The following is a 17,563-nucleotide window of genomic DNA, read 5'->3' as shown; positions in this document are numbered from 1 at the left end:
GACCGTGTCATCCTTGTCCAATTCAATATTGGGCCTATAGACATTTATCCTGTTACGCGGGATGGACAAATTCCATCTAGGTCACTCATGTCCCTTAGGATGCTTCGTGGAGTACCCATCAACTGTCTTTATGGTCATCCAGTTACGGACAATGTTTGATTAACAATAAGGCACTCGACTCTACATCTAGGGTCCATAGTGGTTTCAGGTCGAAGGGTGGTATACACCATTATCACCATGAGAATAACTTATGACACTTTGCATAACATTCTATATAGTATTCTCATAGCGGGTCAATCCAGTATAAATATTACTCTTAATATTCATACCCATGTTTAAGACTTGATAACTCCTTATCCATGATCCATGAGATGTGATCATCAGTCTATATATACATAATAGTCTTAATGCTTTAATGTTATCCCACTTCACAATAAAGCTCGACTATGGATACTTTAAGAATAGTGTCCTTATGTTTAATGTGATCTCATGATTAAGTCACACTTGATACATTAAACGGACTATCTATTCTATGGACTTTATTAGACAAACATAATAAAGAAAAATCCTTTTATTATTAATAAATAATTTGATACAAGTACCAAAAGTATTGGCCTCTAGGGCTTACACCAAAAATCTTCCACTACCACTAGAGCCAATCAGGCATACCCCTAATGCCCATAGATCTAGTATGACCGTCATGCTTCTGCTGCGCAAGAGGTTTTATCAGTGGGTCAGCAATATTGTCAAGAGTAGGTACTCTGCATATTTTCACATCTCATCTATCTATTATCTCTCGAATGAGGTGATAACGCCTAAGTATGTGTTTGGATCGTTGGTGAGATCTAGGTTCCTTAGCTTGTGCGAGAGAACCATTGTTATCACAATAGAGACCAATGGGATCCACAATGCTAGGAACTATGCCAAGTTCACAAATGAACTTTTTGATCCAAACAACTTCCTTTACTACACTTGAGGCAACAATATACTCGGTCTCGGTTGTAGAATCAGCAATTGTATCTTGCTTTGAACTTTTCCAACTCACAGCGCCACCGTTTAAGCAAAACACATAACCAGATTGCGATCTAAAGTCATCCTTATCTGTCTGGAAGCTAGCATCGGTATATCCAATTACATCCATCTCTTCCTGATCTCCATATATCAAGGATGAGCCCTTAGTCCTTCTCAAATACTTAAGGATATTCTTGACAGCTACCCAATGAGCATCACCAGGATCAGATTGGTACCTACTCGTTGCACTTAAAGCATACGAGACATCTGGTCGAGTACATAACATGGCATACATGATAGATCCTATTGCAGATGCATATGGAATCTTATTCATGCGATCCCTTTCTTCCTTAGTTGAAGGGGATTGTGTTTTTGATAGACACATGCCATGTTGCATAGGTATGAATCCTTTCTTGGAGTCATGCATATTAAAGCATCTCAGCACTTTGTCTATGTACGTACTCTGACTTAGGCCAAGCAGTTTTTGTGATCTATCTCTATAGATTCTGATTCCTAATATATAGGCTGCTTCACCTAGGTCCTTCATAGAAAAGCATTTCCCTAACCAAGACTTTACTTGTTGCAGGGTAGGGACATCGTTTCCAATGAGTAATATATCATCTACATATAATACCAGGGAAACGATCATGCTCCCACTAACCTTCTTGTAGACACAAGATTCATCTTCGTTCTTGATGAGTCCATATTGTTTTACTGTTTCATCAAAATGAAGATTCCAACTTCTGGAAGTTTGCTTAAATCCATAGATTGATCTTTGTAACTTACATATCTTTTGGGCTTCTTCTGATATGTCAAATCCTTCAGGCTGTGTCATGTACACATCCTCAAGAAGATTCCCGTTAAGGAAATCAGTTTTGACATCCATCTTCCATATTTCATAATCATGATATGCAGCGATAACAAGTAAAATTCGAACAGATTTAAGCATTGCAACTGGTGAAAAGGTTTCATCATAGTCAACCCCCGTGAATTTGTTTATATCCTTTTGCAACCAGTCTTGCCTTATAGGTATGTACCTTACGATTCATGTCAGTCTTCCTTTTGAAGACCCATTTGCATCCTATAGGGTTAACTCCTACAAGAGGCTCTACCAGGTCCAAACTTGGTTTGTGTACATGGAATCCATTTCAGATTTCATGGCTTGTAGCCACTTCTCAGACTCGGGACCAGTTATGGCCTCTTGGTAGGTCACAGGCTCATCTTGATCCATGAGTAATACATCACCTTGATCAGTTATGAGATATCCATATCTCTCAGGTAGGTGACGTATCCTGCTTGACCTACGTTGGTCTTGTTCTACTTGAGCAGGTTTCTCTTCCACAACTACTTGTGTTTCCTGCTCTAATTCCTCCATAGGTGTATCAATGCTTTGTGATTCTTGAATTTCTTCAAGCTCTACTTTCCTCCAACTGATTCCTTTGGAAATACAATCCTTTTCTAGGAAAACTCCAGTTCGAGCGACAAACACTTTGCCCTCAGAAGGATTGTAGAAGTAATACCCTCTTGTTTCTTTAGGATACCCCACAAATAAGCATTTGTCAGATTTGGGCTCAAGCTTAGTTGAAATTTGTCGTTTCACATAAACTTCTCAACCCCAAATCTTCATGTAAGACATATGTGGTTTCTTACCACTCCATATCTCATATGGTGTCTTCTCAACCTTTGTGGATGGAACACGGTTAAGTGTGTAAGTTGTTGTCAATAGTGCATGTCCCCAAAAGGAGTTTGGAAGATTGGTGTGGCGCATCATGGATCGGACCATGTCTAACAGGGTTCGATTTCTTCTCTCAGATACACCATTCCATTGGGGTGTTCCAGGAGGAGTAAGTTGGGATAGGATCCCACACTCTTTCAGATGGTCATCAAACTCTAGGCTTAAATACTCACCACCTCGATCTGATCGAAGAGTTTTAATATTCTTACCTAGTTGGTTTTGTACTTCATTCTTGAATTCCTTGAACTTTTCAAAGGACTCTGATTTGTGTTTCATTAAATACACATAACCATATCTACTGAAATCATCAGTAAATGTGATGAAGTACTAAAAACCTCCTCTGTCTGGTATGTTCAGTGGTCCACATACATCAGTATGTATGAGGGCCAAAAGATCATTAGCTCTTTCACCTTTTCCTATGAATGGAGACTTTGTCTTCTTTCCAATTAAACAATATCTACATGTCTCATATGATTCATAATCAAAAGAGTTCAAGAGTCCATCTTTATGGAGTTTGGAAATGCGTTTCTCATTTATGTGGCCTAATCCACAATGCCAAAGGTAAGTTAATTTTAACTCATTAGGTTTCATCCTTTTAGTATTAATGTTATAAATAGGTATTTCAAGGTCAAGGACATATAGTCCATTGTTCATTTGTGCAGCAGCATAGAATATATCATTCAAATAAATTGAGCAACAATTGTTCTTTATTATAAATGAAAAACCAAACTTGTCCAAACAAGAAACGGAAATAATATTCCCGCTAATTGCAGGTACATAATAACAGTTCTCTAACTGAATTATTAAACCACTAGGTAAAGTCAATACATAAGTTCCTACGGCTAAAGCAGTAACCTTTGCTCCATTGCCAACTCGTAGGTCAACTTCACCTTTTGCCAAATCTCTACTCCTTTTTAGCCCCTGCACATTGGTACAAATGTGAGAACCGCATCCAGTATCTAATACCCATGATGCAGAAGTAAATAAATTAATTTCAATAACAAAAATACCTGAAGTTGAAGTCTCTACTCCATTCTTCTTATCTTCCAGGTACTTTGGGCAGTTTCTCTTCCAGTGTCCGGTCTTACCGCAATGGAAGCAGGTTCCTTCCTTTGCTATGCCTCCACTAGGCTTCAAAGCAGCAACAGTGGGTTCGGGTTTGGCAACTTCCTTGCCTTTCCCTTTATCACCCTGCTTGGTGTGTCTTTTGTTCTGTCTCTTTCCATTTCCAATCATCATAATGGACTTCCCTTTTGACTTCAGATTCTGCTTAGCAGTTCTTAACATGGCTAGCAGTTCAGGAAGAGATTGTTCATATCATTCATATTGAAATTTAAGACAAATTGACTGAATCTATCTGGCAACGATTGCAAGATCAAATCAGTCGCAAGTTCCTTTCCGAGGGGAAAACCCAACCTCTCCAGGTTTTCCACATACCCAATCATCTTGAGCACATGGGGACCTACAGGGGCTCCCTCATCTAACGTGTCTTGAAAAGGGGATTTTGAAACTTCAAACCTTTCATGCCTTGCTTGCTCTTGATAAAGCATCTTCAGGTGTTCGATCATATCGAATGCTGCCATGTTCTCATGTTGCTTTTGCAACTCTGAGTTCATGGCAGCTAGCATGAGACAAACAGTTTCATTGGCATCATCGACATGCTTTTTATAAGCATCTCTTTCTGCCTTAGGTGCAGAACTAGGAGGTTCCTCTTCAGGAATAGGTTTCTCCAAGATATACAACTTTCTATCATGTTTGAGGACAATCCTCAAATTTCGGTGTCAATCCAGAAAATTTGTCCCAGACAATTTTTCCTTGTCAAGGATTGATCGCAAAATGTTGTTAGAGGTGTTTGTTGTCATGGTAATCTACATGAGATAATGAAAATATAAGTATCAATAACATATTTAATTAGGCCTTTAATTAAATATGCTTCCACCATTTTACTCAAAACAAATGACCCTCACCATTTGATTCGGAAAATCCCGTTGGAAGATTTTCCAGTGGGTCGAGATCCACATTTCACTTTGTTTTAAGTTCGCGTAGGCGGATTACACAAAACTAGGTTATTTAGGTAGGAACTCCTTCCAATTGTATCTAATACAACTCTCGAATATTTTAGTTGGGTGAATAACTCCTTATTCCAATCCATCACATGGATCATTTCCAACTCTTACTTCTAAACATATATAATCTTATTATAATTTGTTTAGTTAAGTTTGACCCATTGTTTTAGCAATTGGATATTACAATTATCCCATCGCACCTTACTAATATAGAAAATGCACCTCGCGTTGGCGAAACCTACATTATCCGATACTAGTCTTGATGAGTGCTAAAACTTGTAAAGCTTAATATTTAATTTGAGGGAATTTGTAATTATTCTGATCTCACTGGCTTATTTATCATATCAATCGTCTCTCACATGCATCAACATACATTCACATGCATCAACATACATAATGAAACAGTTATGGCCCCTAGCGCAATTGTTCTCCCAAGCCAAAGAGAGAACCTAAGCTAACCTAATAACAATCTAAGCTTCTCCGAGCAAGATCTTCAAGGCTGTCCTCCTTTGATATTGAATTCTTCTCTTTCTTCATAACATTACATTACATAAAAGAAACTCGTTTTACATACGAGGGAGTGAGATGAGAAAAGAAGTTACATTAAGAGATTAAAAGAGAGGCACGACACGCAGGTCGTATTTTAAAAACCCAAAACAAAATAAAGGAAAACTAAGGCCATAACCGATCACCACAAGACAATAATAATAAACACATTATTATTATTAATTTTAATTCCTTTAATTCATTAAAACCAAATTAAATTTCGGCGACCGATCACACTACGCAGAGTTAGCCAGGGGTCCGCTGCCCGGTCAGCGGGACGGGGGTCAAGGGGCAGCACCCCTGGCCGAAATTTTTAATGAACAATTAATTTGAAATCGACGTCGTTTTTCGCATCAACACTTGATACTTTAAAGCACAACTCTTGCGAAGTCACAACCTTAATCGCATAACTCTTTGACAACACAACCCTTGTGCCATCATTAACCCTAATGCATCAAATTCAGACCGTCAAACACACCTCGTTTGATGATTCAGTATGATTGATCAACACGTCATTGCTTCACCATACAAATGTCGGATCAAGAAGCAAACGACCATTGATCACTCAAAGAAAAACAACCATTAAGTGTTTGAATGAACGAAACAGAAACAGTATATCATATATACCGTATTTTGCATCAGGATTACTTATATCATATATATAACTTGATCGGTCTCAATTGTATAACCTATGGATGATCGATGTATCGCTGCTTCACCATACTAATGTCGGATTCCGAAGCATAGTCAACATCAATCATCCAAATCGTACACACATGATGCCAAATTTAATTACTCGTTTATTCTTTGATTCATTCTGTCTTTTAATCGTATTAATACAGAAAATACAGAAAATAAACAGCTATCAGATGCATGGTTTCGTAAGTGGCTCTGATACCACTGAAGGAGAAGAGCGATCCAAAGCACAACGGAATTTAAAATTTCTCCTTAAGTGATCCTTACGAATGAGCATGATGAGTGATAGAATCATTATCTTTTGTGGCGATTGTAACCTTTGATGCAGATCTACGGAGCGATCACGAACGTTGAACGATGACAACGCCTCTACTCAGTCCACACGAACAGATTCCTTCAATCTCAGTGCTAGCTGCTACGAATGAAGGCTTTGAGTGAGAGAGAGAGAGAGAGAAACGAAATTGCAACTGCACAAATGCTTCTATACAAGGGTTCTATTTATAGAACCACTTGTGTGGGCTGCAAGCTAAAAAGCCCACTCAAGTGTATATGACCCATATCTTGTAATATGTCAAAATCACTTAAGCGCGTGGTACCTTACCATATTTCGTATTTTATTTAAGTACACCGTACCTTAAAGACAACGACAAGAACAATGTCTTCTTATAACAGGATTCCCATTCTGAACTTCAATTCTTGACTGATAAAAGTAACTTGGTTGATCTCTATTCTAAAAGATCCTTGTACACTTGACTAATTAAATATTAAGAAATGGTTTGGTGGAAATAAGGCTATAATGGATTTTTTTTCAATCAGGCATGGTTGAGTGAATGTGTTTCAATGTTAGTGACAACATTGCCTAAACTTAGATGTTGTCTCACTTTCATTGAGAATTGTTGGAATACTCTATTCATGGTTTGTCTTATATTCATTTTGAAAAGGAATATATTGCTTAAAGGTCAAACTCAACTCTAGGACGAGAATGTTTTGGAGATGTGCACAACCAGATTAAAAACTATATAGACCGTTAAGTGTCCGTGATTGCAAAATATGGTCGCAACAAAACAATATCGATCAATATTAATATCGATATCGATATCGTTATTCACTATTTTTATATTAATAGTAAAATATAATTAATTCACATTTCAATAATCATATTCAGCATTGTAATATTTATATCGAACAAAATCTAAAAAATTATTATGCATGACCATATATCGATAAGTACAATAGGGAATGAAGTAATAAAAAAAATAGACTTTACTATATATTGTATAAGTTTAAATAACAATAATTATCATTTTCACAGCAAAAGAAGTAATACAAGTTAAATATACTCAAGTAAATAAATTTGATTACATAAATTAGTAAATTATTAAATGTTTGTCATATTTTCTTGAAAGATATTTTAATACCACTGAATTATGAAATACTCTCCAAGTTTTAAATTATACCACGTTTTTACTGTATAAAAAATAGAATTAATTTTATATAAAAAAGAAAATTATAAAATTGTTTATAAATTATATTTTATTTAAAAACTAAAAGAAAAGGGAATAATATTTAGATTTATGTGTTATTTAACAGTTAAATAAATAATAACTTAAAATATTTTGTTATCTTTTCTACTACAGACATAATTTTATTAGAATAGAGCCTTCGAATTTATGCAACTGTGAACTGATTTGAATCTGGTCATATATCTGTTATAGATTCCAAATCTAACTCTATAAGCTTTACTAATCTAACAGTCATGTAAAAAAATAAGTAAACATCACTACAAATCCAAACAAACTCAAAATATAATTTATTTCCCAATATGAAAAATATAAATCCAGTAATCTAGCCTAGATTTTATTTTTATTAAAAAACACCGCAACCATGCAAAATTAAAAAATATATTGTGATAGTAACATAGTTTTAAACTGAAGTCAACAATATAAAGAATTTTCAAGACTCTGGCATCGATATCGCAACCTCAAACAATTCCTATATAACAGAGCCAACAATGCATACCTAAAATTATTATATTTAAATTCTGAAGCATCAAAAGCTAAGAGGAATAATCATTTTTCACTAAGCTTTTTGTCTACTTGATAAATTTGAGGTTTTTTTCGATCCCTGATGCTCCAGCAATATTTGGCAATTTCACGGGGATTTTCTGATTCATACTCATAAGGATCTTCCACTAAGTATCTTTGCCAAAATGGTGAATTAAATTCATTAGTACCCGGGATTGTTCCGAGACGTTGTTCTTTCGGTGTAGCCGAGTCAGGAACAACGGTAACAACCGTCTCAAGTGCAATTGGATCAGGAAATGCGACAGCAGCTGGCTCTGGTACATCAGGATCATAAATGAAGATATCATCTAACTCGAGTTCAACTAGATCAGGATCGGGAACAACAGCTAAATCTAATAGAGAGTTCATTCTGTATCCTGATGACTCGGGCTGAACTTCAAAATCTAGTTGTGCACGATTCAAAGAATCATTAAAGCCCAAGTTTGAACCAGTTTCATAAGACGTGTCGGTAACTTCCTTTACAAGATTCTCCCAAAACGTCAATGATGAGTCCAACTGATCTAATATTTCCATGTTTGTACCGAGAACGGACGCACTCTCAGCGTTTGCTCTAGCTAACCCTTCCGAAGTTTCCTTCGGAAGTTCAATGCTTGCTAAATTGTTATAGGGACAATTTCCCAGATAACTTCGTTTTGTCCCCGTGTTTACCGTAGATGGCAGGAGACTTGCCTCTTCTACAGATTTCTGCAGCACTTGACCAACAGAAGAGAGCAAGCTTTGGTTATTCAGTTCCAATTGCTGCAAACGATTCTTTGAGTAATTCACATGCATCTCATTCTGATTCCACTCCTCTTGGTGCCTCTGACGTTCCATAACCAGTTGTTTTTTTTCATCTCTAAATTTTTCTATCTGAGCCTTGAAATTTCGCCGCTCTGATTCTGTTAACGGAGCAGCAGCAGCAACACCAACACCAGAGCCAGAAGACGCAGAATGACTAAAAACAGGTTTGCGCCTGGAGATATTTTTCATGAGATCTGGTTGATCTCTTACAAAATCATCATTTGAGAATTCCCATTGCTTTTGACCAATCTTTCTAAAGCCCTGATCAAACCGAAAACCATAACACAGTTCAATAAATAAATTAAAAATAAAAAATAAGAAAATAAGAAATTCTATTTGGATCTTGCAGTTTTCAAAAGCTCGCCTAATTTTTTTTACAAGTATTAACAAAAGTAATCAATCAAATAAGTCGATCGAAGTTAACAAGTTCAAATAAGTAAATAACTCAAATAAATCAATTAAAGTTAACAAAACCACAAAATTAAGTTTTTCTAAAGCCTCATCAATTCAAAAATCATAACACAGTTCATTCAACAATCAAAAAACTTTAATGGCAGTGTTCAAAAAGAATTAAACAAACAGCATTAACAAAAGAATCGAAAATTATGAAGTACATTAAATTTACTTACATAAGTGTTTAGCTGTCTAATAAAACTCGAGAAATTGTTGTGCCTAAAAAATCTAGGCAACAAATCCTTCGAAAATTCAAGGTCGTCCCAAACAATGAAACTCCTATTTGTAGAACTCCATGAAATAATGGCATTAGTTGTAGGATCATTGACCATCATATAAATCTTACACAAAAAAGGAGGTAGAGAGTTTAAACTAATTTGATCTTGCTCCATAGTAGCACAATCTCAAATTTTAAAAACACACAAAAATTAATTTCTCAAACCTCAAATCCAAAAAAACACACAAAAAAATATTCCTCAAACACCCTTTAAATAGTAAAAAAAAATCCATATAAATTTTTTTATAAAAAAATTAATAATAATTCTTTCTTTTTATTCCCCTTTTTCATTTCAGTAACTGTCATCAATAAATTCAAAATAGATATTTTTTTTCTTTTTTAATTTTCAATTCATTCAGAATTTAAACTTACAACTCAAAAGATAAAAAAATTTGTTGATTCATATGCTGAAAAACATAAATAGAACAAAGACACTGTTGTCTGTTTTTTCTTCTTTTAAATGTTTATAATTTTTTCTTGTCTTTATCTGCCAAAATCTTTTGACCATTTTTTAAATCTTATGTATCATTGAATTTATTATTTCTATTTTATTTTATTTTATAAATAATAAAACATAATATAATATTTTAAACTTATTAACTAAATGAACAAGTCATAACAATAGTTATCAAATACAAGGTTTATACAAGGAAAATTTAAAAAGTATAAATTTGTATCTATAAAAATTAAAAATTATACTCAAAAAGTTGTAAATTTACATAATAAAAAATATCTTTAATAAATTATATAATCACAGTCAAAAATAATAATATAGTATTATAAAAATAATATTATTAAATTATTAAAATTAAATGAGGTTAATTAAAATCACTTTATTCATAAAAGAAAGGGTTATTTTTTACTTAGAATTTCACTTTTATTTTGACCAAAAAATTAAATAAAATAATTATTAAAGATGCTAAATTAAATATTTTTCTCACAATTATTCAATGGGATGAAAGGGTTTTGGTAAAAAGAACAAAGAACCATAAATAAATAAACAATGACTTTTTTCTGTTTATAAGCTAAACAATGACTTCTTAACATGAGTATGAGAGTTGTTTTTCAAGATAATACAATACAAGTCATCCAAAATAGAGATTAAAAAACTTTATTAAAGAAGTACTTTAGAGAGTTTTAGACAATTTAAATAAAGTTTTTGAACTTCATTTATTTATTATAATATTTTAAAATTAAAAATAAATATTTATTTGTCAAATTTTAGACTAAATTAAAGGTAGTTTTAATCCACTATTTTATCTCATTTGTTGAGTTTTTTTGATATTTTGAGTTAGACTTTGTAGGTCATTCTTCATGATAAGGGCAACCAAAGGGCCAAATTTTGATAATTTTCATGAGTTTTGGTAAAATTAGTTTAATTGTTTCAAATTTAAACAGTTTTATTCTCTTTTATATTTTTTGTTTTTTTACTTAAAATTGTATAAATATTTATTTTTAAATGACGTGTAATTTATAAAATGTAACAATTTATCATATAAAAATCTTAGTCAAATTTTAAAGATAGAAAAATTTAAGTTATGAGTTATTAAAAAATAGAAACATCATTTATTTTTTGTCCAAAAACATGAGAATGAAATAAAAAAAACTATGGAACCTTAAAAATTAAAAACAAATTTACATATAGTTGAAAAAATATAAATTTTTATCTATAAAAATTAAAATTTATGCTTATAGAATTATAAATCTATATTATAAATACCTTTAATAAATTACATTATCACTGTCAAAAAAGTAATAGTATTATTAAAAAGTTTTAAAATAAATGAAGTCTTTTAGAAAGAACTTTATTCATGAAAAAACAGTTATTTCTTCCTTGGAATTTGTTTCTTTGTTTTTGTTTTGACAAAAAAAAATTAATTTGTTTTCACATAATGGAGTGTAATTTAAAATATATTTTAAAAAAATAATTATTTATTATTCGTTTAATTGTTTTGGTCTCTCTATTTTACATTATTAATGAAATTAATCTAATTATTTTAATTTCAAATAGCTGTGTTCTCTTTTATATTTTTGCACTTAAAACTAAATGTGTTTATTTTAAATGTCGTGTTATTTATAAAATGTGACAAATTATCATATAAGAATTTTTGTAAAATTTAAAGATAAAAAATAGCCCCATCATAAAAGTTATGAATCATTAAAAATACATGTCATCAATTTCTTGTGCAAAAACGTGAGAATGAAAGTGTAGTGTTTTATTTGGGAAGTCCTAGACCAGGACGTCCTTGCCGAATAGATGGGTCGCCCAGAAAGAATATAAGGGATACGCCTAGGAGGCCTTGTGTACGTAGGGGCCACATGAGAGAAAGTTCTCGTTGTTTTCGAGAATATAAGCGGTCAATAACCTCCTAATAAGTGGGGAGTGGTTAAGACCGCCTATATGAGGCAAAAATCCTAAGTATCAAAGACCCCTATAAATAAAATATCCCTCAAGGGGATATGGGAGATCAAGTCATTACCTACCCACTACTGCTCATAGAGCACTTTGCTGCAAGTAATCCTAACACTGTCAGTTCAACCGCCCGTCTGCACCCAACAATGTCAGCCACTAACAGGATCTCTTACCTCACGTGAGTTAGTCTCTCAAACAACCTCAAAAACCACCGTACAAGACTACTCACCATCGTGAGTTAGCCCTCACCCCCAAAACTACAATATACCTATTATGGCATGTGAGTCTCCCTGACCTTGTAGGGGGAACACATACATCCTATACTTTTTACAATACATCGGCGCCCACCGTGGGGCCCCTAGAGAACTAACTTGGGTCTTACCCCTTTTCAACAATCATCCCTTTCCCTGGTGCACCCTCAACTTCAGTGCCTAACTATTATAGGCCATGGTGAACAGAAGAGCTCAATCACCTACTCCTAAGGGTACCAACGATACAGACGATGCTGAGGCCATGGTAGAGATGTGAGTCACAATGGACAAGTTACGACGCCACAATCGAGAGTTGGAAGACGATGTCTAGAACATTTGAAAGCACTAGCAGAAGGTCAATCCTCTAGAAGAAGTGGAACTACCGGATCCCCAAACTCGAAAGTTTCAAATTCATGTCCTTGGCCAAGTTTCATGGGCGCAGTGATCCCTACGAACATATTGCTTCCATCATCATGTAGATGACCATCATAGGAGCACTAAACTCCTTGAAATGTAATTTATTTCCAAGCACCTTCCGGCATGCCACACTCAGATGGTACATGGGACTTCCTTGTGCCACTATTAACAACTATTAAGAATTGGTGAGAAAGTTGGTACACTAGTTTACTGCCAGTTGCCACCTCAAGGAAAAACAGTTATACCTTGCTCATGAAAGATAAATCTATTTTCAAAAGGGTGGGGAAATTGAATAAGAGTTTCACGCTTTTGAACACCCGCCGAGAATAGATTTGGCGTGAGGTACTCCACCTGCACAACATCCTGGAACCACATGCCCCCATATCCTAGGTGATGGTATCTGAACCTAAAAGGTGGTGTATGTTTCACAGAGTAAAATAACATCATACTGACGACTGCTACTAGTTAAAGAAGGAAATAGAAAAGTTGATACAAAAGGGCCACATCAAGAGGCATGTAAAGAGAGAATCCTCCAATCATGCAGAACAACGTAAGCCACGGGGGCAAGAAGATGTAAGAAGTCTGGGGCCAAGAAAAGCCAAAGAAGCACCCCAGGGAGAAGGTAGTACAATATCACACCACACACTTAATACCATAGCAGGAGGACTCACTGGAGGCGGTGATATCAGCTTCGCCCGCAAAAGATACTGAAGGAGAAGAGCGATCCAAAATACAGCGGAACTTAAAATTTCTCCTTTAGTGATCCTTACGAATGAGCATGATCAGTGATAGAATCGTTACCTCTTGTGGAGATTGTAACCTTTGATGCATATCTACGGAGCGATCACAATGTTGAACGATGACAACTCCTCTACTCAGTCCACACGAACGGGTTCCTTTAATCTTAGTGTTAGCTGCTACGAATGAAGGCTTTGAGTGAGAGAGAGAGAGAGAGACAGAGAGAGAGAGAGAGAGATAAATGAAATTGCAACTACACAAATGCTTCTACACAAGGGTTCTATTTGTAGAACCACTTGTGTGGGCTGCAAGCTAAAAAGTCCACTCAAGTGTATGTGGCCCATATCTTATAATATGTCAAAATCACTTAAGCGCGTGGTACCTTACCATATTTCGTATTCTACTTAAGTACACCGTACCTTACGATGTTCTATAATTCACTTAAGTGCACCGTACATTACGGTATTCCTTAGTTACTCTATCTCTCATCAATCCGTCCTTTTGTGTGTGACCCTGTAGGTTTTCGCGGCATTGGCAATTATATTAAATCACGTATTTAACATAATAAAAAGTGAGCGGTATCTAGCAACACATCGTTGCTACCCAATACACGAAAATTGTCATGTGATCTGACAAATCCTTCTGTGATAATACATATGTGTACAATTACCCTTTTGCCCTTATGTCTACATTGAACACAAGGCATAGACCGTGTCATCCTTGTCCAATTCAATATTGGGCCTATAGACATTTATCCTGTTACGCGGGATGGGCAAATTCCATCTAGGTCACTCATGTCCCTTAGCATGCTTCGTGGAGTACCCATCAACTGTCTTTATGGTCATCCAGTTACGGACAATGTTTGATCGGCAATAAGACACTCGACTCTACATCTAGGGTCCATAGTGGTTTCAGGTCGAAGGGTGGTATACACCATTATCACCATGAGAATAACTTATGACACTTTGCATAACATTCTATATAGTATTCTCATAGTGGTTCAATCCAGTATATATATTACTCTTAATATTCATACCCATGTTTAAGACTTGATAACTCCTTATCCATGATCCATGAGATGTGATCATCAGTCTATATATACATAATAGTCTTAATGCTTTAATGTTATCCCACTTCACAATAAAGCTCGACTATGGATACTTTAAGAATAATGTCCTTATGTTTAATGTGATCTCATGATTAAGTCACACTTGATACATTAAATGGACTATCTATTCTATGGACTTTATTAGACAAACATAATAAAGAAAAATCCTTTTATTATTAATAAATAATTCGATACAAGTACCAAAAGTATTGGCCTCTAGGGCTTACACCAACAATCTTCCACTACCACTAGAGCCAATCAAGCATACCCCTAATGCCCATAGATCTAGTATGACCGTCATGCTTCTGCTGCGCAAGAGGTTTTATCAGTGGGTCAGCAATATTGTCAAGTGTAGGTACTCTGCATATTTTCACATCTCATCTATCTATTATCTCTCGAATGAGGTGATAACACCTAAGTATGTGTTTGGATCGTTGGTGAGATCTAGGTTCCTTAGCTTGTGCGATAGAACCATTGTTATCACAATAGAGACCAATGGGATCCACAATGCTAGGAACTATGCCAAGTTCACAAATGAACTTTTTGATCCAAACAGCTTCCTTTACTACACTTGAGGCAACAATATACTCGGCCTCGGTTGTAGAATCAACAATTGTATCTTGCTTTGAACTTTTCCAACTCACAGCGCCACCGTTTAAGCAAAACACATAACCAGATTGCGATCTAAAGTCATCCTTATCTGTCTGGAAGCTAGCATCGGTATATCCAATTACATCCATCTATTCCTGATCTCCATATATCAAGGATGAGCCCTTAGTCCTTCTCAAATACTTAAGGATATTCTTGACAGCTACCCAATGAGCATCACCAGGATCAGATTGGTACCTACTCGTTGCACTTAAAGCATACGAGACATCTGGTCGAGCACATAACATGGCATACATGATAGATCCTATTGCAGATGCATATGGAATCTTATTCATGCGATCCCTTTCTTCCTTAGTTGAAGGGGATTGTGTTTTTGATAGACACATGCCATGTTGCATAGGTATGAATCCTTTCTTGGAATCATGCATATTAAAGCGTCTCAGCACTTTGTCTATGTACGTACTCTGACTTAGGCCAAGCAGTTTTTGTGATTTATCTCTATAGATTCTGATTCCTAATATATAGGCTGCTTCACCTAGGTCCTTCATAGAAAAGCATTTCCCTAACCAAGACTTTACTTGTTGTAGGGTAGGGACATCGTTTCCAATGAGTAATATGTCATCTACATATAATACCAGGGAAACGATCATGCTCCCACTAACCTTCTTGTAGACACAAGATTCATCTTCGTTCTTGATGAGTCCATATTGTTTTACTGTTTCATCAAAATGAAGATTCCAGCTTCTGGAAGCTTGCTTCAATCCATAGATTGATCTTTGTAACTTACATATCTTTTGGGCTTCTTCTAATATGTCAAATCCTTCAGGCTGTGTCATGTACACATCCTCAAGAAGATTCCCATTAAGGAAAGCAGTTTTGACATCCATCTTCCATATTTCATAATCATGATACGCAGCGATAACAAGTAAAATTCGAACAGATTTAAGCATTGCAACTGGTGAAAAGGTTTCATCATAGTCAACCCCCGTGAATTTGTTTATATCCTTTTGCAACCAGTCTTGCCTTATAGGTATGTACCTTACCATCCATGTCAGTCTTCCTTTTGAAGACTCATTTGCATGAAGGAGAATTGCCATCCAAGACGCAGCAGAATTTAAAATTTTTCTCCATTTAGTGATCCTTACGAATGGGCATGATCAGTGATAGAATCGTTACCTCTTGTGGCGATTCAAACCTTTGGTGCAGATCTCTGATAATGATCAAAACCTTTGATACAGATCCACGGGGCGATCACGAACGTTGAACGATGACAACGTCTCTACTCAGTCCACACGAACGGATTCCTTCAGTCGCAGTGCTAGCTGTTATGAATGAAGGCTTTGAGTGAGAGAGAGATACGAAATTCCAACTCTTCAGTTGTGTTTTCTGTCTCAGTGAGTTAAGTGACAATGCTTCTACCCAAGGGGTTCTATTTATAGAACCACTTGTGTGGGCTTCAAGCCAAAAAGCCCACTTAAGTGCATTTTGGCCCATATCTCATAATATGCCAAAATCACTTAAGTATTTGGTACCTTACCATATTTCGTATTCTACTTAAGTACACCGTACCTTACGATGTTCCTTAATTATTCTATCTCTCATCAATCTGTCCTTTGTGTGTGACCCTATAGGTTTTCGCGGCGTTGGCAATTATATTAAATCACGCATTTAACATAATAAACAGTGAGCGGTATCTAGCAACACATCACTGCTACCCAAGTCACGAAAATGTCATGTGATCTGACAAAACCTCCTGTGATAATAATTATGTGTATAATTACCCCTTTGCCCTTATGTCTATTGTTAGATGCCCAAAAGTGCTTATTTGAGCTATCATATGTGGGCATCTTTCACTCTTTTTCCTTGCTCTAATTGTCAAAATCACATTTGTTTTACATGGAATGCGTTACATTGATAAACAAGCTTGGTGCCTTTGATGTGTGTGTTATTGTGCAGGAAAGGCATGAATTAATTGATAATAAAGACACAAAAGAATTGGCAAAGGAACCAAAGAATAGGAGCATTTCATCTGCCTGCTCGCTAGGCGAGGCTGTGGCGAAGAATGGGTTCGCTAGGCGAGCTCCTGGCGAACAGCTCCAGTAAATTAGCAAATTAATTCGCTAGGCGAGCTCAGGGCGAAGTTTGCAGCGAATTCATTCTGTTTTGGTGAAAAGTGCAGCCAACACTCACTCGCTAGGCGAGGCTCTAGCGAGTCCCCAGCGAGCATTCCAGTAGCAAAACCTCTCAACCTCGCTGGGACGAAGGTTGAAGCGTGCCCTTCGCTAGGCGAAGGTATGTTCGCTAGGCGAACATGACAGTTCAGCAGGCCCTGTTTGCTCTGGGCGCAGGGGCTTTTTGTGCTCATATTTGACCTTCGCT

The 17,563-nt window shown here is 35.7% G+C and overlaps 1 protein-coding gene across 1 annotated transcript; it reads right to left on the bottom strand.

Moving 5' to 3' along the window:
- Positions 1–7,937: 7,937 nt before the first annotated feature.
- On the bottom strand, positions 7,938–9,808 carry LOC127080424 (heat stress transcription factor A-4c). Its single transcript, XM_051020745.1, has 2 exons — positions 9,548–9,808; positions 7,938–9,179 (listed from the first exon to the last, which is right to left on the bottom strand). Exons 1-2 carry the CDS (start codon positions 9,761–9,763, stop codon positions 8,124–8,126), a joined length of 1,272 nt encoding a protein of 423 aa, XP_050876702.1. The 5' UTR covers positions 9,764–9,808; the 3' UTR covers positions 7,938–8,123.
- Between the last annotated feature and the right edge of the window lie 7,755 nt (positions 9,809–17,563).

Source organism: Lathyrus oleraceus, chromosome 1 (genome assembly GCF_024323335.1).
Source record: "Lathyrus oleraceus cultivar Zhongwan6 chromosome 1, CAAS_Psat_ZW6_1.0, whole genome shotgun sequence".
NCBI classification, from domain to species: domain Eukaryota; kingdom Viridiplantae; phylum Streptophyta; class Magnoliopsida; order Fabales; family Fabaceae; genus Lathyrus; species Lathyrus oleraceus.
This window is presented reverse-complemented; position numbering and strand designations above follow the sequence as displayed.

Bases quoted from the DNA above. Each gene is read 5' to 3' on its own strand.
- LOC127080424 (XM_051020745.1), bottom strand. From the start codon at position 9,763: ATGGAGCAAGATCAAATTAGTTTAAACTCTCTACCTCCTTTTTTGTGT. The intron at 9,180-9,547 runs GTAAGTAAATTT...CGGTTTGATCAG, and splicing joins TTAGACAGCTAAACACTTAT to GGCTTTAGAAAGATTGGTCA.